At 47.2% G+C, this 25,122-nt stretch overlaps 11 protein-coding genes across 11 annotated transcripts; 4 read left to right on the top strand and 7 right to left on the bottom strand.

Annotated features, from left to right (window-relative positions):
* Nucleotides 1-877: 877 nt before the first annotated feature.
* On the bottom strand, nucleotides 878-4,277 carry TRV_05090 (uncharacterized protein; the record flags this gene model as incomplete). Its single annotated transcript, XM_003020768.1, has 3 exons — nucleotides 878-2,356; nucleotides 2,412-2,593; nucleotides 2,660-4,277. 3 exons carry the CDS (start codon nucleotides 4,275-4,277, stop codon nucleotides 878-880), a joined length of 3,279 nt encoding a protein of 1,092 aa, XP_003020814.1.
* A 199-nt stretch (nucleotides 4,278-4,476) lies between these two features.
* TRV_05089 (uncharacterized protein) lies at nucleotides 4,477-5,076 on the bottom strand (the record flags this gene model as incomplete). Its single annotated transcript, XM_003020767.1, has 1 exon — nucleotides 4,477-5,076. The coding sequence occupies one exon, from the start codon at nucleotides 5,074-5,076 to the stop codon at nucleotides 4,477-4,479; it is 600 nt and encodes a 199-aa protein (XP_003020813.1).
* Nucleotides 5,077-6,620: 1,544 nt separating this feature from the next.
* Nucleotides 6,621-7,960, top strand: TRV_05088 (uncharacterized protein; the record flags this gene model as incomplete). The annotated part of the gene is made up of 2 exons (XM_003020766.1): nucleotides 6,621-7,005; nucleotides 7,077-7,960. 2 exons carry the CDS (start codon nucleotides 6,621-6,623, stop codon nucleotides 7,958-7,960), a joined length of 1,269 nt encoding a protein of 422 aa, XP_003020812.1.
* A 239-nt stretch (nucleotides 7,961-8,199) lies between these two features.
* On the top strand, nucleotides 8,200-9,338 carry TRV_05087 (uncharacterized protein; the record flags this gene model as incomplete). Its single annotated transcript, XM_003020765.1, has 4 exons — nucleotides 8,200-8,244; nucleotides 8,320-8,371; nucleotides 8,479-9,181; nucleotides 9,242-9,338. 4 exons carry the CDS (start codon nucleotides 8,200-8,202, stop codon nucleotides 9,336-9,338), a joined length of 897 nt encoding a protein of 298 aa, XP_003020811.1.
* A 377-nt stretch (nucleotides 9,339-9,715) lies between these two features.
* TRV_05086 (uncharacterized protein) lies at nucleotides 9,716-10,342 on the bottom strand (the record flags this gene model as incomplete). The annotated part of the gene is made up of 3 exons (XM_003020764.1): nucleotides 9,716-9,802; nucleotides 9,891-10,001; nucleotides 10,061-10,342. The coding sequence occupies 3 exons, from the start codon at nucleotides 10,340-10,342 to the stop codon at nucleotides 9,716-9,718; spliced, it is 480 nt and encodes a 159-aa protein (XP_003020810.1).
* Nucleotides 10,343-10,805: 463 nt separating this feature from the next.
* On the bottom strand, nucleotides 10,806-12,734 carry TRV_05085 (RNA polymerase I specific transcription initiation factor Rrn7, putative; the record flags this gene model as incomplete). Its single annotated transcript, XM_003020763.1, has 6 exons — nucleotides 10,806-11,170; nucleotides 11,228-11,611; nucleotides 11,681-11,819; nucleotides 11,879-12,140; nucleotides 12,297-12,565; nucleotides 12,630-12,734. 6 exons carry the CDS (start codon nucleotides 12,732-12,734, stop codon nucleotides 10,806-10,808), a joined length of 1,524 nt encoding a protein of 507 aa, XP_003020809.1.
* Nucleotides 12,735-13,300: 566 nt separating this feature from the next.
* TRV_05084 (Woronin body protein HexA, putative) lies at nucleotides 13,301-14,059 on the bottom strand (the record flags this gene model as incomplete). The annotated part of the gene is made up of 4 exons (XM_003020762.1): nucleotides 13,301-13,365; nucleotides 13,429-13,561; nucleotides 13,630-13,896; nucleotides 14,042-14,059. The coding sequence occupies 4 exons, from the start codon at nucleotides 14,057-14,059 to the stop codon at nucleotides 13,301-13,303; spliced, it is 483 nt and encodes a 160-aa protein (XP_003020808.1).
* Nucleotides 14,060-14,586: 527 nt separating this feature from the next.
* TRV_05083 (GARP complex subunit (Sac2), putative) lies at nucleotides 14,587-16,951 on the top strand (the record flags this gene model as incomplete). Its single annotated transcript, XM_003020761.1, has 5 exons — nucleotides 14,587-15,058; nucleotides 15,123-15,604; nucleotides 15,666-15,993; nucleotides 16,021-16,802; nucleotides 16,859-16,951. 5 exons carry the CDS (start codon nucleotides 14,587-14,589, stop codon nucleotides 16,949-16,951), a joined length of 2,157 nt encoding a protein of 718 aa, XP_003020807.1.
* Nucleotides 16,952-17,908: 957 nt separating this feature from the next.
* Nucleotides 17,909-18,832, top strand: TRV_05082 (uncharacterized protein; the record flags this gene model as incomplete). The annotated part of the gene is made up of 1 exon (XM_003020760.1): nucleotides 17,909-18,832. One exon carries the CDS (start codon nucleotides 17,909-17,911, stop codon nucleotides 18,830-18,832), a length of 924 nt encoding a protein of 307 aa, XP_003020806.1.
* A 277-nt stretch (nucleotides 18,833-19,109) lies between these two features.
* Nucleotides 19,110-19,766, bottom strand: TRV_05081 (Fe-containing alcohol dehydrogenase, putative; the record flags this gene model as incomplete). The annotated part of the gene is made up of 1 exon (XM_003020759.1): nucleotides 19,110-19,766. The coding sequence occupies one exon, from the start codon at nucleotides 19,764-19,766 to the stop codon at nucleotides 19,110-19,112; it is 657 nt and encodes a 218-aa protein (XP_003020805.1).
* Nucleotides 19,767-21,780: 2,014 nt separating this feature from the next.
* TRV_05080 (uncharacterized protein) lies at nucleotides 21,781-24,351 on the bottom strand (the record flags this gene model as incomplete). The annotated part of the gene is made up of 3 exons (XM_003020758.1): nucleotides 21,781-21,925; nucleotides 21,987-22,654; nucleotides 22,714-24,351. Coding segments are annotated over 3 exons (2,451 nt in total), but the record flags the coding sequence as incomplete, so codon positions are not given.
* Nucleotides 24,352-25,122: the final 771 nt, after the last annotated feature.

The raw sequence follows: 25,122 nt of genomic DNA, 5'->3' as shown, positions 1-25,122 counted from the left end.
TGACTTCGTCCCTCGAACAATGCTTATCGTAAAAAGTTGATAGCGGGTGGCATTTGTTAAGTTACTTCAAGGGACCCTGTTAAGGTTGGGGCTTTTCCGCCTCCAACTGCGACCTCACTTTCTTCTGCCTTTTCTCTCACTACCTAAACTACGTAGTCTCTAATTTTATAGCCCGTCTATACCGTGTTCCGTTGGAAGCGTCCTCCCCTCATGCCACTTTACTCGGTTGACAGCCCATTCGTTAACTAGTGGGGGGTTTTTTTTTTACACTTGCCGCAGGCTAAAAATTGTTCACAGTTCGAACGAAGCTCAAAATTACTAAGCTAAGCGCTCGCCTATTTTTCGTGGCCCTGGTTTTGATATCTATTTGATATCTAGATCAGCATGTAAGGAGAAGTTATATTGATACCTTATACTCCGGTTTTAGGAGGCATCCGGTATGCTGGTTGGAGTAATACAATGATTACTGCTAGTCCTTTTTCCGCCTAAGCGTAGTTAAGGTAGGATGTCTTCGAGTGCGCTTCAGCCTGTTCCTTTGTGTGGCGAGTTCAGCTGCAAGGATGTGCTGCCGGCCAAATGTAAATGTTCGACATTATTTTTGTATCCCTGAGCTGAAAGCGACGCAGTCTAAAATGAAAGTGCCGAAATTGTAGAATGTTGGAGAATGTTGAATGTAGTGCACCGTCTGCCTTCCCCCTCCACCCCCTCCCCCCCCTTTTTTTTCGTAACAGCCTATACAAAGTATCCCGCTATGAACAGCTACAAGAGAAAAGATAAAAAGGTCAGGTATGGCATCAACTCTTCTATAACACGGATGGAAAGGAGAGTACGCCTTCCATGGAGAAGTTACCCACCAGATATGCAGTGATGTGGCGTGCTAGATTTCAATCCGGAGCATATTCTCCATCCACATCAGGATATCCGTAAATGGGTCGTTTGTCTCGCCTACAACTAGCCTGGCGAATTCGATGAATCTTTCTACCTTCTTTTCGGCATACGCAGGCGGAGCATTGTCTGGGGTGGTCCTCCGCATCATATCTTCAAGATACCTGGCTCCGCGGCTGATAAGACGAGCAAGAATGTCACCGTCAATATGCATGTATTCAGGCTTGTCTGGCAAAGGGCATAGTTCGTCCGCAGCCATTCGGCGTTTACGGCGGAAAGGGCAGATATTGGTGTCCGCAAGACATGAATATTGAATGAATCGAAGGATCCGCCATTCGTTCTCTGTGAGCATCTGGAACCGATAAAGCGTGCCATCCAGTGTTGTACCGTAAGCTATCTCGCAGCCGCCGGAGTGGGGCCGGAAACTGCGACATACTCGTACCACTGCGGAAGGGGTGATGGCAGAAAAGACGGGCCTAACCAGCCTGTCATCCTTTAATCCAAACTCTCTTAGGCCGATTACTGCTCCGCCGCGATTAGCTGTGAATATAGTCTTGAGTTCTCCATCAAGATTCACATGGTCAAGTCCCCCTTTATCAACGCCCGCTTGAGCATGCAAAATTAGCCCCTCTTGCGTCGCTCGAAGGACAATAAGCGAGTGGCGGGCGGTCAGGACGTAGATAAACGGCTCCTTCACAGTGATTGAAACCGCATGGGATTCAAGATGGTGAGGCTCCAGGCTTCGCCATTTTCGAGTGGATGGATCCAGGGTCTGCATTAGCAAGTCATCCCCAGAGGCCACGATCAGGGAGCTCGGTCCGAACGAGGTTATTGTTCGGACTGGTTGGTTGTACGTGTGAATGCGTTTGGTCATGCAATCAATGTTACCGATACCTGGTGGGTTTTGCCGAACTGTAATGTAAACAACTCTCCCTCTGTATTCAACACAGATGTCTCTCCCCGCTTTGTATTCGACCTGTGGAAAGGAAGTTCCTACCACAATCATGTGGTATTCATTACCTTCACCGTAGAATTTCCAATCTACCAATGCTGTCACTTTTTCACCGGATGCTCCAACAGGTTGGCGAGTGAGCACTGTAGGTGTAGTCGATTCATTGCCTCTAGCCCTAAGATCGATTGGTGCTGAAATTAGCGTCTCCCCATCAGGGTCTAGAAACCCAATCTTGGGCCATATCCAGCGTTTGGTGCCCTCCGTTGACGAAGTGAAGTCAAAGTCCACCCTATTATAAGCCACAATCAACTTGTTCAAATATTCGGAATATACGAGTCTCTTCGGATTTCCCCGGACACGTATCTCGCGAGGAACAGCTTTTGCAACTTTCTCCAAGCTACAGGCAAAGAGAGTATTGTCGGTAATACATAACAAGGAACCACTAAGGCCTGTGGCTGGTGCCTGTGCAGGTAAATCAACGCAGTTGAATATATCGACAATAGGCTGCATCTTTTCAGGCTGTAATCCAATTAGCATCACCTTTCCTAGGAACGATGAGTTACCAGTGGCTTACCTTGCTTTGATCAGTGATCCAAACTTTCTCCAGAGAGTAATGCAATGACGCCTCAATGGGGCTGTGTGACACCCTCCAAAGACCTGGACCACATGAGACGACAGCCAAGGTTTTATCAGATTCATAACCTCCAATTCGAACAGAAGTTTCACCGAGTTTATGAGGCGGCAATTGGTGTATTTCTATGTGAATATGTATCATTTCAGTATTCCTGTTCTGTTACCGCCCGAAAATTGCTAATGACTTACCGAATGAAGTATCATCTTGAGTGACTCTGAAGGGAATCAAATGCCCACTCCGGAGGCCACAAAATAGGACCATCAGCCTTTTCTCCTCGCCAACGGTGGATATGAGCTTTAGAGATTCGAACACCGGTGAATTAAGGTCATCCTTGCCCATCATGATCCCACGTTCAAGGTGAGGAGTCAAGCCTTCCAGGCTATTTATTGCCATAATCAGGAGTTTCCCTTCGCTTGTACCAATAAAGAGATATAATTTGCCGCCAAGCTCCTCAACGTCGAAGCAAATTGGTTCCTGGTCGAGAGCAAGAGGCAGTCCAATGAGGGTACATTTGCACCCGTTTTCGTCAGAACTGACGCTCCGGAGTTCCACTCGAACATCGCTACCGCTTCTTATAGCTACGACAACAAGAGAGAGAGGCCCACTGGTGAAGGCTACAACGGCTCGGTCGTTTGGATCATCCCATGTTATAGAAGATCGCTGCTGGAAGACAACGTGGCTCAACCGAATTGATGCATCAGTGACTTGTACTACAATACCGTCTGGCGTTATACTGGCTGCTAGTGTTGGGTGATCAAGATCTAAACCACTTCGTTCTTCGTCCATAGCAAATGCTTCCTCAGTGCCACTTATTGGTATAAAGATCAAAGAACTCGTCATAGGGTCTGTTAGCAGGCAAAGGGTGCCTTCTCCTCTAGGGACAGGAATTCCCCATACTCCTGTTATACTTGAACAAGCCCCATGTTCAATATTGAGGCCTATCTGTGCTTCAATGCCATATCTCAGTTCGGAGATAGTGCCATGATCAGGTCCAACACCGGAGCATGTGAAGATTCGATCAAATGGTAGCCCCATGCCTTGTTGGGTGTCTCTGGACAATGGGTTTGGAGTAGGACGTCTTGCCTTTATCACGGCGGTATCTAGGATAGGGCCCCAGTTCGGGACTCTCTGTATACATCTTGGTGGTTTTCGAGCATCTTCAATAAAGAGGCCACCACCGCACATGCTACCGGCGGTGACCAGGACATCTCCGGCCTGGTATCCTTCCGGGAGGATTGCGAAGGCAGTATCAAGGTTACAGCCTAGCGAACCTAGATTGGACTGGCGTTCTATATCTCCAGACTTGCCTATCTCCAGGTATAAAATCATACCATCTTCGCGGCATAGGTAAATATCGTCAAACTGGGAGTTTCTAATCCGATTGCGCCTGGCTCGAGCCCAGTGAGTCCAAACTTGGTTTCTCGAACGTGGGCGATGTTCTAGAGTTGGGAAGGGGCAGTTCATTGGTACGACAGGCCCATCTGTATTCAAGACATTCTTGTAGATGGACATGGTCGAGTGTGTTGCAACCATGAAAGAAGTTGAGTGAATTAGGGGTATCAGAACTGTTGGCAGACGAAAATGGTTAGAAAGCCTAAGGCTGTTGATCCTTGGGTCCACAGATCGCAGCGTTTCCATGGAAGTCCAGTCGTAAGTAACATAATAAGACTCGGAGTCTTGAGCTATAAGCAATAGAAGAATTATTCTGTCATTATCTGGTGGCGTCGGGTAAAGAAATTCCATCCTCAAAATGTCACCGTCCGCACGGAAGAAACACTCCTGTTCATAGAATACCAACGTGAGCATTCTTGGCCAAGGGTATTAGTGTGGAAGACATTACCTCCTTGATGGGATTTACGGGTCCTTGAGCCATTTCTGCTTGGATCATAGATGGAGATTTCAGAGAGAATACACCAAAGAACTTTTGCGCGGCACAAATGGCCATTGCTCGTGCCCTTGTATTTGTTAGTATTACAGTTTTGCTTCAATACGGAATGCCTTAACTTTACCGTGGTTCCACAGCGATGTGTCTTCCATATTCCTCTAGAGCACTCGTATCTGCTGGCAAGGGGCGTCTAGAATAAACAAACTCAGGAACACCACGAGATCCAGGCTTGGTAAACATAAAAAGAATTTCCTTTGAGCTTAAAACTAGAACCAATATATGAGGTGGGACCTTTCCTTCATCTTGTGATTCTTGAGTAGAGTGGCTTGAGATCCTTCCACCTTGTTTTATTTGATCTTCTAGTTCGGGACCTGGTTGAGAGTTAATTATTTTGGCACCGATAATCCTGGAGTCGAAATCAGACTTGGTAACCACTTCTTCTAGGTGGCCGCTTGGGACTAGCTCCTTGATCTGGATGAATTTATCTCCAATAAACACAACATCATTTTGATCTTGGTGTCTGAGGCGAGCTGGGAGTATCCATTGAACCGCAGGCCCTTGAGCAAGGGTTCTGGACAGTATTCCAGTAGCAGGTGTTTGGGCCTTCTCTGCTCTTCCCGAGATACTGTCCGATTCACGGTTTCGAAAGAGGAGTTCTCCAATATCAACCGTCCTCGTGGCCCACGTCCCATTGACCAAGACGGTGGTCTGTAACGACATCGTGAAGTTCAAGAAAAGTTATTGATCCCTGGTAGACAGAAACAAAAGGCTTGCACCGATAAAATAGGAATTAGGGTGAGACCTGAACATAAGTTCTAAAACAGAGGCGTTCCTCTGCTTAAACACGGCCTACTTGGTAACCACCAATATGCGGTATCCTGGCTATCTTCAGTGTACTGGATCTGGGCTGCCTAAAAAATGTAGAACCATGAGGCAAATGGTAAGTATAATGAATGCAAAGACTGGAAAAGGGGTCCTATATAGAATCCTAAATGCACTGCGGGGTACTCCATACACTATTTGGCTAGGAAGGGAGTATCTATTAGCGAAGTAGAAGACCAGGGCTTGCTTGGTCGGATATGGTAGTATTGCTAGGCTTATTTTCCCTTGCTGGAGATTTTGTGTGTCTGTAGATTTAAAAGAGAACAAACAGAAGGGCAGCCGAGGTCATATATACCACTCTACACCAGTGGTGCCTCAAGAGGAGTGACGAGGTATCGGACCCTCCAAGATAACGCAGGACAGCGAGATGGATGTTTCATTTGGCCATGCCGGGTATAATAAAGCTGCATTCCCAGTAAGAAAAAGAATAATCACCGTTGGTCCTAAGGGTGGGCTGGGATGTTCGTTGTATACAGAAGCACCACATAGAGTACACAAATGTTTGGCGGGTTTTCGGGAGGGACTAACCCACTGTGAGGCTAACTAGACGACCAGCAAAAAGGGCGCCGTGGAAGAACCCCTTGTTGTTATGATGTTTTGGCGTCGCAAAAGCCCGAAAAGACGGAGAAAAAGACACCCCCCAAGGACACCTGCGCTTCCCCGGCCTCGTCGAAGAGAAGAAAGTCGGGTGTGTCCTGCTTGTACTTCCTCGTCCTCCTTGTTCTTCCCGCTACGTCGATGTTGCGACCTCCCAAGACGGTGCCTCAGTGGACGGAAAAGTTTCCCGGAAGGAAGTTTCTCCGCCCCAGCCAACCAGCGGCCGAGAAGCTGCGAGCCCAGACGTTACGCCGGTATCACCAACACCGGACAGCATCGTCCATAGACGTATCGTTCTCCAGGCGGGCCATTCAGATAGCTGGCATTTTTCGAGCTATAAGTTTTTCTAGAATATAGGCTGGACGCTGCCTGTCATACCCATCTCTGCAGCACAGATATACTTGCATAGCTGGCCTCTCGACGCTTTACCCCAGGCATAGCCACTACCTTTATCTTGCAACTCCGTCACCCGTGGGACCATCACTGCTTGTATACACGCACGACCACCCCTTGATTGCTCGGCATGGCTTTCCTCTAAGCCCGATAGAGCTTTAGCAGGTGCTTTTCCCCTCCAACGGGGTATACCATATATACCAAAATTCATATACAGCCATCTCAGATTGATCCCCTGGAAAGGTTCAACCAACTCTTGTGTTTTACCTCTCTGCCCTTTACTTGGCCACTCGAGGAGTCTGCGCTTGATACCCTCCATACCTTCATAGTTGCATTCCTCTCTCAGTCAACCGAACCTGTCGATGGGCGGGAAACTAGAAACGAATCGTGTAATGGCAAACGAAGAACCCAAGGCAGGAGATATCAATCCAGGTCGGCTGCTTGCTGATTCAAAAGCCTACCGTCGGAAGAGAGCAGAGATCGTCAAAGCAAGCAGAAAAAGAGATGTTAGGCTGTTAGCTAAGCTCGCCACCTCTGAGGGGGGCTTGCTGGAAGATGACATACGAAAACAAGTTTGTAAGATAGGAGCTTGTAGCGTGTTTTTTGCATTTTTTGCCGACGGTTTGACTAAATGCTTCTTACCAGGGCCAATTCTTCAGGGATATGTACGTGCTACCCACACACTGGAACTTCCACCACTGTCTGAGCTGCCATGCCACGGCGATGAGGATCAAGTCAAACTAGATGTGGATAGATCATTTGTTTATTACCCCAATTGTAAGTTCGTCAACGTGGACACTTTGCTACGGAGAGTATATCCTGGCAGATGCACTAATATTATCCTTCAGATAAGACAGAGAAACATCTCAAGGATAAAAGAGATGAACTCCTAGACTTGATCGTATCAGTCTTGCGGCGAAACCCCATGCTTTGCTATTTCCAAGGATACCATGACATAGCCCAGGTCCTACTCCTCGTTCTTGACCGTAAACATGCCTATCAAGCTCTGGAACATATCTCTCTCTTTCGCATAAGAGACTATATGCTTCCGTCTCTCTCTCCCGCACTTACACATCTTCAGCTACTACCCGCCATCATCACATCCGTAGACCAGAAACTTGGCCAACATTTATCTGGCACCAAACCATTTTTCGCCCTTGCTGCCACCCTAACGCTTTACGCACATGACATTGAAGAATATGCTCACATTGCCCGGCTCTACGACTTCATTCTCGCCCATGAACCGGTTGTATCAATATACCTGTTTGCTACCATCATTCTCTCAAGAAAAGACGAACTGTACGACATTCCTCAGGATGAGCCTGAGATGTTTCATGGTGTCCTGTCAAAACTACCCCGCCCACTGGACCTCGAGACCCTGATTTCGAATACGGTACGGATATACCAAGACCATCCACCTGAAAAGCTCCCCTGCGGTGCGTGGAAATCTATACCCTCCTACAGTGTCCTTAAAACGCTGAGAAACCCTGGCTTGCATTCAACTCCGGATCAAGCAAGGGGCTACTTTCATCAGCAGATCCGGGGCCTGCAGCGGGAAAAGATGCGCAAAGATGCAGCATTGCTTATTCGAAAGCACTCTTTTTCTATAAAGCTTGTTGGTGCCACAGTTGCTGTCGGGATCCTTTCATACTGGATGATAAAGCGAGATCCTGACCTTGTAAAGCATCTCTGGCGTTATCTAGGGCCTCTAAAGACTACCATGGGTTTATGATCAGGTTAGGTCGCACTCTTCTTGTATATTAGCTAAATGACACTCATGTATGCCTACGAATATAACACAGAATAGATGTAAAATTTATCATCTGCATAGACCTTCATCTAACTGCCATGCTCTAGCCCCATGCTACAACGATTACATAAGCCTGATGTTCAAGCTGTCTTCTTTGCCAGTCGTCATCTCGCAGGCTCCAACATCAACGATATCTGCGACATTACAATTCAATAGCAAAGATGGCCAACCGAGGCTACGATGCAGTAGTGAACGTTGATGCTGAGGTATGGGATGCTGTTGCTGTTTTCTTATTTCTCCATCAGGGCCGTTCCCCAGACTAATTGAACTCTCCATAACAGGGTGACCTTGGCCATACAGACCTTCAAGAAGACCTTGAATTTCATTCCTCAAGTACGACTCGTGCCTCCCTGGAATATAGACCTTGGATAATGTCCCTATTTTTTGCCAGTGTCTAGGCGATTATATCAAATCTAGCTAACTCGGGCACTTTCACTCAGATTTCGATGAGACACCACGCAACGCAAAAGGCCACCCAGATTCCTCATCTTTCCTCGCCGGCTCATCTTCTCGACAAGGGGGCGGGTCAGGAGGCGCAGGTTCCAATGCGAAGATCTGGAGTATAGCATATTACAACCGATATTTCGACGTTGACACCTCAGAGGTCTTCCGACGATGTGTTTCGACTCTCTACCCAAGATCCAATTTCCTCGATGTTCTGGATGGGAACCCCGACCTATACGGACCGTTTTGGATTGCTACAACTGTGGTAGTAATTCTTTTCCTGACCGGTACTGTCTCTCAGTATCTGGCGAGGAAAGGCAGTCACCATTTCGAGTATGATTTCCGCCTCCTCTCCGGTGCTGCCGGACTTATTTACGGCTACACTTTCATATTGCCCGTTGCTTTATGGGGGGCTTTACGCTGGTTTGGAAGTTCCAGTGCGGATTTGATTGAGTGCTGGGCGCTCTACGGATATGCCAATTTGATCTGGATTGTCGTTGCATTAGTGAGCTGGAGTCCGCTTACTGCACTGAATTGGGCGCTTGTTGGCGTTGGCTTTGGCTGGACAGTGTTCTTCCTGCTGAGGAATCTGTATCCGGTACTAAGTGCTACGGATATGAAGACGAGCAAGATATTGCTTATTGTGGTCATAGTGCTTCATGCAGCCTTGGCTATTGCCATTAAAGTGCTGTTTTTTGCGTAAGTTGAAAGACCATGCAATCCTTTAATACGCGCGGACGCTGACAATTCGCATTGTAGTCACGGAAGTTATGCTAAGAAGCATGACGATGACCACGATGACAAGCATGATAAGGGTAACAAACATGATGACAAGGACAAGCACTCGCGCTTTTAAATTTGATATGTTATATCCTCGAAATACCCTAGCTCTTCAATGACTGATGAGCTTTCCCTTGCAACACTAATTGAAATATCCTTCTGAGCGTCTTTCGAATGCTGTATTATTGTTTCTTGCTTATTGACACTGTATTACTCCAACATTCTCATAGAATCTCGTTTCCGTAGGGCAGTGAGGTTGGTGAGACTTTTTGTTGAGATGCTATCTAAATAGCTCCGGGTATTGCCAATTCTAGGAAGACCTTTTCAATTGGAAATGTAAATAAATAACATAGTGCCTCTTCTTCCTTTGAAAGGCGTCATTATGTCATGTTCACCCAAGTAAAACACCATACCACAACCTCTGGCGGAACCACGCAACAGAAAAGCACCAGTTTACTTCAGCTTCTTCTTTGGTCGGAGCTGGTTTGTGTGTCCGCACTTCTTCTTTCGGCAGTTGGTGGCACGTGGAGGGAGACGGGCCTAATCAGAACAAGAGATACATGGTTAGTCACATATCCAGAGGCTGCAGATGCCGGTCGTTAACGCTGGGTGCATGGTCACCACATACATAGCACTTTCGGCAGACCATCTTCTCGCAGTTGAACTTGGAGGCAAGGGCCTTCAAGGAGGGCTCGATGATACCACCGGGAAGGTCGAGGACAAGGTGAAGGGTGGACTCCTATAAATCATTCCATCCGTATTAGACACCATTTTGAATTCTCGTCTGTTTCGCCACACATAATCTCGGATAGAGTTGATATCTTTAGTCTTCCGGGTGCTGTTGTTCAAGCATACCTTCTGGATGCCGTATTCGCTCAATGGGAATTCATCGCGGATGTGCTTTCCACCGAAGACGTATCGCTGTTCATCGACAGAAACGAGCTCTCTCTCGAAAACCTGGGACTTGATGGCGGAGATAGTGTCGGTGGGCTCTGCGTTCAGAGTGAGAGTGTTTCCACTCAGGTTCTTGACGAAGCTATCGATTGAAACGAAAGGGGTCACATAGTCAGCCTTGCGCATCCCAAATCCATGGATCCAGCCCTCTTTTCTTCATATCTCCAATGTTCTTAAAGGGTTCGATCGGAGCGATGGGGGTGAAGGGTTCAACCTACATCTGCACTACATGGCAGAAAACGAGATACGTTAGAGATCATTCAGGGGAGCCGCGCTCAACTAATATGAGAGATAACTTACTGTTGGCAGTGAATCTGTCGCTGTTTTGCTTCGTGGTTTGCCGATACTGCGTCGGACATTCAAGATAGCATCAAGATTTCGAAGGTGTTCGCTTAGCCCGTGGGAGCAAATACCCTAAGCCCTACTCTCTGTGCTGACTAAGCGAACCATCCAACTTCAACCTTTCGAAGGGTCAGAACTAACGAGCAACAAAGATGCGACTGAAGATAATGATAATAATATATCGAAGGGTAGGCCAACTGATTTTTTCTATTCAAGTCTAGTGTAGAGCATTGGGGTTAATTGTTTACTATCTCTGGCTTTTCCCCTTTGGAACGTGAATTCGGCCCTCTGTCTGATACACAGCAAGGACAAGAGTCTCCAAGGACACGCCAATGGTTTTCGCGGCAGTATCATAGAAATTCCTTGCAATATCTGGTAGTTGGTATTCATAACGGAACCGCAAGTAATCGCATCCCGGTCTGGGGACGGGTCTCATAAGCCTGCTAGCCTCTTCTTCAGTTACCACCCTCCTAACTCGTAAGCTGGATAGGACAGCCTGCAATTTTTCAACTACTGCTTCATCATCCGTCTGCCTAGCTTGGTGATCCGTCTCGGTATCTGCTGCTCTAGTGGTTGGAAACATCTCTGCAAAAGGGTTGGAAGCCTTGGCACCTATAGAACTGAGTTAGCAGATGGCGCGCATAGGTACAACGAAGAGGTCATCCTTACCTTTATCAGCCACAAAGAGTCTATCGTACCAATCCATGTATTCATCTAGCTGTTGCTGTGTCATTTCCATTGCATCCATCTCCGTAGCTTGCATTGCAGCACCATTTGTGAGGAATCCTTGTGAAATTCCCCTACGGTCAAATGTACTTTGAGCTTCAGCCCATTTTTCCCAATCTATAACTTGAACGGAAGGATCGTTTAATGTCCGTGGGTATCTTTTGACGTTATCAAATGGAAATAGAAGCTTAGTAGCAACAATAACAAGACACATCAGCTGCACCTCTGGTAAGTATATCCGATGAAATCTCCTAGTTATTTCTTTTGGGAATGTGTATGTAAATTCCACGCTTTTCATAAGCTGCTTAACAGCTGAATACACTTCGACTGCAACGTTTATTAGCAGAAAGTCATTTGATAATTGTTATAATAGAAGCCCCTTACAGGCCAACTTACTAGGTAGAGCGAGTTGCTTCACATAAGATAAAAGAAGTAATGATGAGTTAATGGCCGGAAACTCTATGCTAAAATCACGGTGGTATAGCACAATCAAGTCCGCAACAGCTCGATGAATTTGATCCCCAACGGGTAGATTCTGGTATGCATGTTAGACGTCATATTTATAGACATTAAAGTAAACGTAATTAGATCTACCTTGGTATCAAATGCGATGTGATATATTGCAGGTAACCGGTCTTTCATGTCTGAAGGTATGAAGCGGAGAGGCCTCATGAACGGTATTTCATCCTCAGCAACCCATTCTTGCATGTACCCAATGCTCACTGGAAGGCGGAGTAACAATGTACCCAAGTAGCAAAGAGCCAAAGAATCAATTACTCGAGGTGAAGTACTGAGTTTCCGCTTGTGATACTGGTACTCTTCTTTATCAAGTTCGCTTGACACGCCAGTCTGAGAACTGAAGAACTGGGTCGAATTCTCATCGTCAGTATAGATATCATCTCTCCCTTCATAAATCTTCTCAAGCCGGAGGATCCATAAATCCTTTACAATCCCCTAGACACTCTGTATCAGCAAAACTTATTCGCACTATATGAACCTGATGAAGCCTTACCTCGAGTTCTGAGGGAAGCCCCTTGACATGAACCAGAGCGTGACATTGTTTCCACAGCAAAAGCTGATAGGCTTCCAGGAACAGCTGGAATGCATCACTCCCATGATAAGCTTTAGCAAATGTGCATTAGCAGGAGTAGTTAAACCAACGGTTTGGATATATGTCTTGCAGGTCTTACTTTTGGATCTCCGTTCAGCCTGGACTTTCTTCCGGCGGGCTGTTCTGCCGTGGCCGCCGAAGTTCTCGTCGTCTACGACCACTTCCTGACCCTATACGTGCAGAGTAAGCAAGACAGGCTGGATAATTATTTATTAGTCAAATTCTTTCATTTACCTGCTGCTGATGCCCTTGACGGCAAAACCACAACCCGTTTTCGATATAGTAACGGGTTTCGCGGCAGCCTTCCTGGCCGCAGGTACCGCGCACCGACTCCGCCATCAGAAGTGCATCTTCGCATGTAACGCTGGACGAGACTCACATTCAGGCTGTGTATTATGCCTGATTTGCTCGGCTAGATTACCTTGCCCTTCGCCACGCCCACAAAGGGGAGAGAGAGAATACGGAATTTTTTTAAAAAAAATATTCAATACACTTAGTTATTCGATGACTAGAGAGGAGCTACTGGTAGTGGCACGTGAGCCAACGGTTTTCAAGGTATTCTCTGACGTTCTTTAATGGAACAAAGATGTAGGAGAAGAGGCAGGCTGTACAGCGAAGGAAATGCTTTGACATCGTATATCTTTTCATTCATCATCACTCTGTCATTTGGGAAATGCCACACATGAAGAGCATCCACTTGTATACTAGAAAAACATAGCCCAGAAAAAGCTGCTAGGACCTATTTCTGCCATCTGCGGATGCAAGCAAGTCAAAGAAGATCAACTGTCTCCAAGGATGCTTAACGCCCACGCAGGTGATTTGATGGAACGGCTTATGGACACAGAATTCTAGCGATAGCGGGTAGAACAATGTTAAAATGGTAATTCAGGAATTGTCGTACTAATTTAGTGGGTAACTTCCTTTGCATCCATAGCGACCTCCTCGCCCATGGCAGTCAACACAACAACGCCTATAGAGCAGTTAGAGGAAAAAGGCTGTTAAGATCTAGAAGAGGTAGCTGGGGTTTACTTACTGACGTCCTTCTCCTCAGTTTTGAAGAGTCGCTCGATCTTCTCACCGACCTCACCAGGGGGAAGCTTGACATCATCCTTGGAAGTTCCATCATCCTTCATCAAGTTAAGGAAACCGTCGTCACTGATGTCCAGCTGCGGTGATGTTAGTATATAAGAACTCGCGTCCCCACCCGTTATTATCTAAACAGGTGGCAACTTACCAGCTGGTATTCCTGACGGCGGACGTTGGGGACATCCATGTTGTGGGTGGAGGGAGAGAGATCTTCAAGCTTCTTGCCGGTGAAGATATCGATGGCGACCAAGTGGACTTTGGCGTGGCCGTGCTTTCCGGTCTTCGAGGTGGTCATCTCAACAATCTTGCAAGGACGGCCCTTGATGACGACGTGACCGTTCTTTCGCAGGGCAGAACACTGCATTGGGAAGGTCTCGGAGGCGCCAGCATCGGGGCTCTCGAAGGTGACATTGTGCTATAGACCAGCGTCAGCGACCAGAACTCATTGCCTTTCGGTGGCTGCCAAAAAAAAAAAAAAAAAAAAAAAAAAAAAAATTACCACAAATGTAGCGCCCGCGATGGATGCGGGGAAGAGGCTTAGGGAAGTGGGATGTGTATACCTGCTCGTCGTCGGCCATGGTGAAGGATGTCGAGTCGATAGGTCAGAGAATAGGCTGGAGGAGGATGGATGGGGGGGAGAGGCCGACAGGTGTGCGCGAGATGGGAAGTGTTTGTGAGAAGGCAAGGGTGGGGAGGAGGCCGAAGTGTGAAAAGCAGGCAAAGAAATTTATATATTTTGCTGCCCTCCCGCCAAAGGAGGGAAAAAAAAAAAAAAAAAAAAATAAACAAAATAAAAACTTGTGTAGGAGGGGTCGGGAGTGCTTAGCCCGTTTTGGGCCTGTTTGCACTGTTTGCTGCTTTTGGCGCTTTTGGCTCGTGCGGGCGACCGCAGCCAGGCTGATCCATTAGTTTAGGTAAAGCTCTAGGACGAGGACGAGCCAGCAGGACGAGGACGAGCGGACACCAGAGACAAAGACGCCAGCAGCGATAGCGATAACTAGCGATAGCGACGGCGACGGCGACGGCGACAGGGGCCCTGAGACATGCGCGTTTAGGAGCCCGGTTGGATGCAGACCGGCGTCGAGAGCGGACAGGCAGCGCGAAGATGTGGCCAGACAGAGGAGCTGCCGGCCAGGGAGGCCCGGTTGCCTCTGCGTCCGCCGGCAGCCTGCCATACTCTCCAGCACGGCGGCAGTCACAGCTATCTGCTGCTAACAAGCCGGGACGGCCGTCGTTTAGTCCCAGGTCCTCCTCACTGTCCTTCTCTCCCACCCCGAATGCCTCCACTACCTCCCTACCCGGCGCCGCACGAGCCGCAAATGGACTCTCGAGACAGCCTCCTTCGGCCATGAGGAACCAAAGCTACCCTGACCCGGTAGATGTCTTGAACGGCATCATTGGCCAGCGACGTAGCAGTTCTACGTCCGGCGACGAGGCAGCCTCGCCGCCAGAGAAGCCGGATGTCCTTTGTGAGAACATCGACTTTGGCGGCCTCAGCTTAGAGGAGTTTGCCCATCAGATGGAGACACTGCCAGCTCGCCGGAACTATGGGCAGGGACTACAATCATTTGAGCAGTGTGAGCCTCCCATGGATATCTTTGTCTATCCAGTCACCCATTGTTGATATTTGGATGTATATAGATGAGAATGATCGGAATATCTTTGAAGAACTTCACAATTCGATCACAGTATGTCACATCTCACGTTTTCATTCAGATCTTTCACCTGATACTACAAAGAGGCCCCCCCAGCTAATCATCTTTGCACTCCAGGGATGTGACGAAATACTAAAATCAGTTGAATCATACCTCACCAAGTTCCAAGCCGAGCTGGGGGCTATATCCTCGAAGATTGAGTCCCTACAGTCCCGTTCATTCCGACTAAGTTCACAGCTTGAGAATAGGAAGAATGTTGAACGAATCTTGGGGCCAGCTGTCGAGAAAGTTAGCGTGTCACCACATACAGTTCGGTCGATATCAGACCGTCCTATCGATCAAGAATGGGTTAAAGCTCTCTCTGAACTCGATACGCTTTCTTCTACTATCAATGCAGATACCTCTACCCCAGAAAACATAAAGGCCATAGAGGATGTCAGACCTTTACTGAAAAATTTGCAAGAAAAGGTGCGTTTACTTCTATCCCAGTTATAGCTCACTCAAGCCCCATCACTAATTTTATGTGAAGGCTGTGGAGCGGATTCGAGACTTTCTAGTCACTCAAATAAAGGCCATTCGATCCCCGAATATGAATGCTCAAGTCATCCAACAACAGTCGCTCCTGAAATACAAAGATCTATATACATATCTTTCGACTCACCACCCAACATTATCCGAGGAGATCACCCAAGCGTATGTCAATACGATGAGGTGGTATTACTTATCAAACTTCACTCGATATTCCCAAGCCTTAGATAAGTTGAAGCTCTATTCAATCGATCGAAATGATCTCCTTGGAGGCGATGCTTCTTCGCAGAGAACGGGTAAATCATATTTCTACATTTATATTCTTCAAGGTAGTTCAGTATGCTAACCTTTCTTAGCGCATGGTGGATCTGGCGGCCGTAGTCCTGCACTTGCTGCTCATGATCCCCTCGCCTTGGGTCGGCGTATGGACATATTGAAATCAAGCTCCCACATGGCTCTCTCATCTTACTTGGCAGAGGAAGACAAGTCTACACATGGGCTGGAGATTGTCTTCCGAAACTTCAATCTGGCGCTGATTGATAATATCTCTGCTGAGTATTCGTTTATGGCCGAGATGTTTTCTGCGAAAACAATACATTATACCTCGCAGAAAGTGACGGAGATCTTCGAACCCACATTCGCATCCGGTCAGGCTATAACAAAACAGCTTATCGATACCACTACTGACTGTATTGGAATCCTCCTCTGCGTAAGATTAAACCAGCAATTTGCATTTGAAATGCAACGTCGGAAAGTCCCAGTGGCAGATCCTTACATCAACGGCATCAACATGCAACTCTGGCCTCGGTTCCAAATGATCATGGACATGCATTTTGAATCACTGAAGAGGATATCAACAGCCTCTACTAGAAGCGGCCTTTCAGTCCTAGCTCTGACATCAACCGATGCCCAATCATCTGCACCGCACTTCCTTACACAACGATTCGGCCAGTTCCTGCATAGTATATTGACATTATGCAACGAAGCTGGTGATGATGAGCCGATTTTCAACAGTCTAGGCAGGCTGGTGAATGAATTCGACGCCCTGCTCACCAAACTAAGCAAGAGCAGCGGTGACGCAAAAAGAAGAGAACGCTTCCTCTTTAACAATTACTCCTTAATTCTAACCATTATCAGCGTAAGCCATGATTTATCTCTACCCACGAGTTTGAGCATTCCTAACCTTCCTTTTAGGATACCAAAGGAAAACTGGCAACCGACCAGAAAGAGGTGCGTGCTTACTACAAGCAATTCATCGTTGTTTTTGATATACTAACAATCTCGTAGCATTTTGAATCTTTCGTTAGAGGGCCAAGTAACCGTCGATAGTCATTCAAAGCAACGGGACATCTCCTTGTTCATGTGTAGAACCCTTGGGATATAGAGCAAATTTTTATGGCGTCTTGGTTGGTCTATGGAAGCAAGCGGCTGCAAGTAAGCGTCGGAGTCTGGCATATTTGCAGTAGCATTCACGTTGTGTTTATCTAATATGCGTATCAATAATCCCTTTATACTTCGCTGTAGATAGTCACAATATGAGAAATGCCCCTGTTGATCTCCTTGATCTCCACCAGAGGCCGAGCCCAATTGAGGTTCGGCCATTACTAAGCTCCAAATTCCGGCTAACGTTATTTAGCCGTCTGGGGGTAACACTCTTCTATCCTCACCAACAGCCTGCTTTTCGGATGGTGAAAGGCAAAGGCTCAATAGATGAACCCGCAGACTCTTTGACTGGATTAGCCTGCGAGGCGAGGAGTTGAGCCGGTGACGCCGCCCCAGCACTGGTTGCGCAATGTTCTCTAGGCCTGCGTTTTCAAGGCAGGTAGCAAGATGCCGCCCATTTTCTAGTAGCAGCAAGCTACATGCCGACTTTACACACGCAGTAGGTGCTACTATAACACCCTCTGGGCACAATCCCGTCTTAATTTGTGCTCGACCTTATAATGTGGTGACCTCTGAACATGATTTGATGATGTGGAGAATAGGTAATTGGAGCTGGAGTTGTTGGACTAGCTGTGGCTCGTCAATTAGCAGCTCGAGAAGGATCAACCATTCTAGTTGAGAAACACTCAGCAGTTGGAACAGAGACAAGCAGCCGAAACTCCGAAGTCAGTGGCAGACCCTTCATCAACTTTCGTTTTGGGAAGGCAAATAAAACTAACAGGCGCCCTATAGGTAATTCACGCTGGTCTATACTATGGCGTAGACTCTTTAAAAACAAAACTATGCATTGAAGGGAAAGAAATGCTTTACGAACTTTGCGAGAAGCAAAACATCCCGCACCGCAACACTAAGAAGTGGATTGTTGCCCAGGACGAGGAACAATGGAAAGAATGTTTGAAAGTTTTCCTCCATGCTAAGGAAATAGGTGTACCAATACGCTTTGTTTCCGCCGAAGAGGCAAAAAGGAGAGAGCCAGATGTGCGAGCAGAGGCGGGGATCCTAGAAAGTCCCACGACTGGGATAGTGGACGCTCACTCCCTAATGTCTTACCTACACGGCAACTATGAGGAAAGAGGCGGAGACTGCGTGCTGTTGACGGAAGTTTATAAAATTGAGCCTCTAAAAAATAGAGGTGGTTATGAAGTTTTTACCCGGTCCGGAGAGAGAAAAGACGAAGAGTCATCTTTTACAGCCGAAACACTAATTAACTGTGCTGGTCACTTTGCGTGTGGAATAAACAACATGATTTTACCACCAGAAAGACATCGAACTCCTCACTTCGCTAAAGGGACATATTTCTCATACGCAGCTTCATCACCAAAGCCTTCAACCCTGCTATACCCAGCGCCGAGACCCAGTTATGGCGGATTGGGCACACATCTGACTCTCGACATGGCCGGCCGAATAAAATTTGGCCCTGATGTCGAATGGGTAGACAGTCCAGATGATTTGATCCCGAGCCCAAAACGTTTAACACAAGCTATCAAGGAGATCCAGGCATACTTACCCAGCGTGAATCCCGATGCGATTGGTCTTGATTACTGCGGTATTAGACCGAAGCTAATCAGGGGAGGGTCCGTCTCCTCTGGGAAAGATTTCCAAGACTTTGTGATTCAGGAAGAAACAGGTTTCCCAGGCTTCATAAACTTACTTGGGATTGAGAGCCCCGGGTTGACTAGCTCTTTGGCTATTGCAAAAATGGTAGAGAATCTTTTATATAGATAGTTATTTTTCTTGGGCTGTTTAACCACATAAAGAATGTTTTCTGGGTCAAGCTTCAATGCAATTGCTTTTTTAACAGTTCGACCCAGGTCAATCAATACAAGCTTCGAATAAGCTCAAACACTGTTAAGACTTAGTATCTACTGGGCTGTAGTGATCAAGGATGCTCACTTACATGCTGGTAGATTTGGGTCTTTTTTATCCCCTTTCAATGCACGCAACGCAATTGTGTCAGCCTCACTGGGCTTGACGGAAAACTACCATTCAACGAAACATGAAATTAGCAACCAGTAAAGATCTTTAGAAAATTATGGGGATATTTTCTTACTTCAGTCAATGTAGATTTCAATTCCAAGCTCTCCACCAACTTGGCGATAGCATCTCCCACAGCATTGGCATCCTTTGCATTATCACCTGAACAAGCCTGGCCAATATATGGCAATATTTTTGCAATTTGATGAGCTTCCTCCGGATTCCTAGTGGCTTTGAAGTGTATAGTTTTGGCCAGGGATATACAAGATGTGATACCGTGGGGAATTGCATATGTAGCCCCAATAACATGGCCAATTGCATGGCTTAGCCCTATGGGGGCTGTAAAGTAGAAGGGAGGAAAGGCAGAATACGCGGCTATTTGTAATTCCTGGCGAATCTTTGGGTCTTCGGGATCCTTCTTGCACAACGGGAGGAGCCTGAATATCTCTCTTATTGCCGTTCGACACAGTCGTTTTGTAGGCACTTCGGCGGCCTGAGGGTGATACTGTAACTCAACTGCATGATCAATTGCACGGACCTGAATATATTCTTTAGCGTATTGTGAGATAGAGAGTTGTTGGCCAATTCTGAGATTTCTTACAGCGGAGCTTAGCCATAGACGTGCTGGGGTATGTAGAGTGATTTCGGCATCGTAAATGATTGCTGCAAACATTAGCAGATACATTAACTAGTTAGCTAGTTAACTAATTATTGATATCAATTTTCAATAGTTACCTTTAGGTGCCAATTCAGGGTGGAAGATCCCAACTTTTAGACCTTCACGACTGGTATACCCTGCTCCCAGTGTATTTTCAGCCACGCTCAGAGTCGTCGGTAGGGCAACTATAGGTATCCATTGCTCAGTGTGTTGATTCATATGATATGCGACGGCCTTCGCAGCATCTATGGGCGATCCTCCCCCAACCGCTACTAGGACATTCGCCGCAGATTGCTTGATATGTTCTATTGCGGACTCTATATCCGCAACAGGCCTATTCTCTGCCAGTTAGCCTGACGATCTTGTATCCCACCCATGATTTAGCAGCGTACGCATGTTGACGGACTCCAGCATATGTGCCCGCATGCGAGTCCGCCAGGAGGCCCTCTAGCTCCTTAATAATGGGTGTTTTCTCATTCAACGATCTTCCCGTTATGATAAATGCTTTGGAGCCTCCTAGCTCAGAAACCACTTTTCGTAGCGAGCTTCGTCTTCCTAATCGTGTTATTAACATGTTAGTTAACAGCGTTATTTCTTCATCTCATAATGCCTTGTGGTCGAGCGTATATCACTTGCCTTGCCCGTAGAGCATATACTTTGCAGGTAGCGTAATATATGCACCCTTTAGCTCGCTGTCAATGCCATGGAACGAAGACGTAAAATCCATTTTATACAAATCCTTAGCCAGGTGCAATGTAATTGTTATAAACAGTTTACCCTATACTGTTAACGTGGGGATGTTTTCCTCGACACTGCGATCCATGTTATGGTATGGTGGGATGAAGGTGCCTTGTGCTAGTTATGACGACATCGATCCTTTTTAAACTTGAGGCGCAACATTTGAACATTGGAATAGTTGTTTGAACGTAGAACATAGAATAATCACAATCCAGCCTGCAGGATATACTATGTGCGCAGAGAGCAAATGTAGATTTTCGGTATAATAATAATAATAATAGAGATGCATAGATATACTCCTTGGGCAGTCTATCTTTCTAAACAGTTCAAATGCAGGATGTTCATCATATTTGAACGCTCGTGTCATTCTTGAATAAGCCACTTCATCTCTTGACAAGGCACAGCAAGCATTTGCGTTCAGCTCAACTCAAACCCCGAGTTAAATATACACACTGCAAGCCTCCGGGGCTGTTCTTCGAGGAAAGAAAAGGTATAAAGCAATTGAACGAGCACAGAGGAAAGGAAAGAGAAGACGAAGCGCAGAAGGCCTCCCTAGCACCGTAAGATATGAACTTTTTTTTTGAATTGGCATTTCCTTTCCATTCCCATACTCTCTTTTTCCCCTTCTCATTGTTCGTTCATTTGTGTTGGTTGTTCACAATTTGTAAAAGATACCACACAAAGATAAATGCTGTCTGGGTTGTAAGGAACCTTAACATGCATGCGTTGCTACCACATTCCACATTCTAACAGGATCAAAAAAAAAAAAAAAGAAAACAGATGAAAGAAATAAAAAGAGAAGAAGGCAAAGACCTGGGCAAAAAGGGAATCAAGCACGAGTTAGAAAGAAAAGACAGACAGACAGATAAAACTCCTGGAAAAGGGGGAGGGAGATGTCATGAAGACGTAAGCAGGTGAACGCACAAGGTGGATGAAACGTAATAAGGAGAAGGGAAAAGGGGGAATAAAAGGTAAGGGATATCTTTGTTACCAGGAAGGGAGAAAGATGTGATGGAACTTTTCCCACTTCCAACGTCAAACCTTTGCCAGCTACAACCGAAACTTGGAGGGGAAAAAGGTAAAAAAAAAAATCCATAACCGTATATCAAGGCTGGATAGGTAGAGTGGCATAAACGCCAGGCAGAAGGGAGGGAAAGGGTCGTCCAGCAAAAAAGAAAAAAAGGGAGGCAAAACAAAAGGGAACATAGAAACAAGAGGAAGAGTATTCGTTAAGACATGCCAAGCCGAGGAAACCAGAATCAAAAACTTTCCTCCACAATTAGAAAACCGTTTCAAGCATTATTTAAGACTTAGTCTCTTCCGCGGGCTTGCCAGCCTCTGGCTGAGCAGCCTCACCGGTGGGGGCATCATTCTTGTTCTTGACATATTCATCGTAGACAGTAAGAGCTTCGTCAACCTTGGCTCGGAGAGCAACGTCATCATCGACACTGGTCGGGTAAGTTAGCTTTGATTATTATCAAGTATAGATGGGGAAGGGTGTGTTCTTACAGGCCAATCAACTCTGAGTTGTCCATTTCCAAAAGCATACCAGTGATTTTTCCGGCAAGCTCAGGCTGTTGAGCAAGAATCTTAGGGTAGATGGCTTCACCGAGCATCTGTTTCTGCTGGGGCTCGGGAGCAGCGTTGAAAACTGCGAGGTTGATTGAGCCAGAGCCGGCTGCTTCATCGCGTGGTATACCGCCTTGTCCAGGAGCACCTTGACCGCGGCCACCAGGGCCTGCCCGGCCACCCTGCTGTATGGGCATGCTACGTCCCTGAGCGAAGCCTGGGGCACCAGGTCCACCACGCATTTGTGGGGCATTACCGGCAGCCGGTGGCATACCTTGCATTGGACCCTGGCCACGACCACCTCCACGGCCGAACGACTGGACCTGGCCTAGCTGTGGGTAATTTAGACCGTTTGGAATTCCAGTACCCTGCATTGCGCCCATTGGGATACCTTGGCCACTCATGGCGAAGTTAGGAGGAAGCGGCTGGTTAGGGTTCATTCCACGGCCGCCCTGCTGTCCAGGGAACTGGGGGAACTGGCCAGGACGACCACCGGGCATTCCTGGCATAACCATACCAGCTTGACCAGCAAACTGCATTCCACGCTGAGCACCGGGGAGGAAACCTTGCTGGCCAGGAGCGCCATAGAAGACGGCAGGCTGCATGAACTATCTTTGGTATTAGAAAAAGAATCGAATGTGTGTATATATATACGGGGAGCACTCACGGGTTGGGCCATTCCGGCGGCGGCAGCAACCTGCTGTTGGCGGATGGTGTTTCTAGCTTGGATACTGGCCTCGAGCTGGTAAATGTTAGTAACTTGACTTCTTAGAAAATGTATTACCTTGGTGCTTACCTGGCTCTTGCGAACATCCTTGCGTTGGGCCAAAGCAACGTAGAGTGGCTTTCCGTGAACCATGCGTTGGTTCATCTCGGTAACAGCCTTCGAGGCTTCATCTGGGTTGCTGAAGCAAACGAAACCGAAACCTTTACTCTTTCCGAGATGTTTCTTTTCAGGCTTGGCACTCTCGGTCTTTCCCTCAGTCTTCTCTTCGGATTTCGACTTGTCCTCAGATTCAGACTTAGACTCTCCCTTTTCCTCGGACTTGTCACCGGTCTCCTTCTTCGCCTTCTCCTTATCAGCTTCCTTGTCCTTTTCGGTTTCGGCGGGAACGTCGACAATGGCCTCGCGCATGACCTTGGCGGAAGTGATGTTTCCGTAGCTGCTAAAGAGCTCACGGAGCTTCTCATCATCGATATCGTCGGACAAGTTCTTGATGTAAAGGTTAACACCCTGGTACTTGGAAGCCTTCTCGATGCGAGCAGCTTCATACTGCTTTCGCAACTCCTCTTCACGTTCATGCTTCTTCTGGGCACGGCCGACGTAGAGCTTCTGACCCTTGAGCTCGTACTCGTTCAAGGCCTCGACAGCGGCGGAGGCAGCCTCATGGTCAGAGAAGTTGACGAATCCAAACCCGCGGCTCTTGCCGGTCTCATTGTCACGGCTGAGGGTAGCAGAGGTGATTTCACCATACTTCTCAAAGAGACCACGGAACTCCTCATCGGTGACGTCCTGCTCAACGTTCTTGACGTAGATGTTGGTGAAGTTGGCCTTCATCTCCTCGAACTTGCTCTGGCGATCCTTCTTGGCAATGTGGTGTCCAACAAAGACCTTCTTCTCGTTCAACAACATACCATTGACGTGTTTGATGGCATTGGTGGCGGCCTCAGCAGTTTCATAGTGGACGAATCCGTATCCTTTGGAGTTACCATACTCATCCTGGGCAACCTTGCAAGAAAGAATGTTTCCGAAAGCAGCAAACGTGTCGTGAAGAGCCTTGTTGTCAATGGCAGTATCAAGGTTCTTGATAAAGACGTTGCCCTGACCGGTCTTGCGGAGGGCAGGGTCACGCTGAGACCACATGATACGGCATGGACGACCCTTGATCAGTGTGTAGTTGAGGTCCTCAAGGGCACGTTCTCCATCAGCGGTGTTGTTGTAGTTTACGTAGGCGTAGCCAAGAGAGCGTCTGGTAACAGCATCACGGCAGACACGGATCGACGCGACCTGTCCGATGGAGGAGAAGAGCTCATAGAGCATAGCCTCGGTGACGGAAGGGTCCAGCTCTCCGACGTACAACGAGGCAGAGTGAGGCTGTGAGGTCGCAGGAGCCGAAGTGCCAGAGGGCTCTCCGGCAGCTTCAGGAGCGGCCTCAGTGCTGGGAGCTGCGGCTGCAGCAGTGCCGTTGGCAGGGGCCTCGGTGGGCGCCTCAAGCTGGTCCGCAGGGACGTTGGTTGCGGTCTCTGGAGCAGACATATTTTCTAATGTTTTTCCGTGTTTTTTTGTGATTTTTTGGTTTGAATTCTTGGTCGCTTGGAAATCTTTTTCGTATTGTCAATCAAATGGAAAGAGTTAGCAAAGCCAGATCAAGAAGCTCGAAAGGAAAAAAGAGGGGCACCGCGACAAATTCTCTTCAAAGGATACAGGGTGTGCTCGAGCAGAAAAGGCAGAGCTGACGCGAGGCAGAGCGTCCTGCGGGCGAAACGGAAGGTGAGATGAGAGAAAAGGTGAAGGGAGAGAGCCGTAGGAGAAGTGAAAGTAGCTGGGGTAAGTGTGCGGTGTGCGGGTTTTTGGGCCACGACAAACAACCCACAACCACCGCCAACCGCCAGCGCCTCTCCTTTTCCCTTCTTCTCGAACGGCTCTCGTTTGCAATGGCGAGGAAGCAGTAGGCGCAGGTAGACGTGGGATCCGATGGTTTCTCGCGTGCTGGCAAAAACGGCGACGGGCTCGACGTGGGATGGCAAAGACGGGACAAGGACTCACCAGGCGAACCTCGAAGAGGTGATGCTTGATATTTTTCAGGCTTTACGAGTAGTTTTCTGGTAGGGGAAGGGGGCAAAGGAAAGGAAACACTCGAAAGTGTTTCTAACGGACGGATAGATCACAGCCTGAGGAAGCACAAGTAGCGATGTTGGTGGTTGGAGGTTGGTTGACTTTTTTTTTTTTTGATATCTTTTTTTTTGATGTGCGAAAGAAGAAGAAGAAGAAGAAAAAGTTTAAAAAAAAAAGTCATCTAATTTTTTTTTTTTTTTATTTTTTTTTTTTTTTATTTTTTTTTATTTATTCTTTCGT

The sequence above is a fragment of the Trichophyton verrucosum genome (assembly GCF_000151505.1).
Source record: "Trichophyton verrucosum HKI 0517 chromosome Unknown contig00384_1.f1.exp, whole genome shotgun sequence".
Classification (NCBI taxonomy): domain Eukaryota; kingdom Fungi; phylum Ascomycota; class Eurotiomycetes; order Onygenales; family Arthrodermataceae; genus Trichophyton; species Trichophyton verrucosum.
The sequence above is the reverse complement of the archived record's forward strand: the minus strand, read 5'-3'. Positions and strand labels throughout refer to the sequence as shown.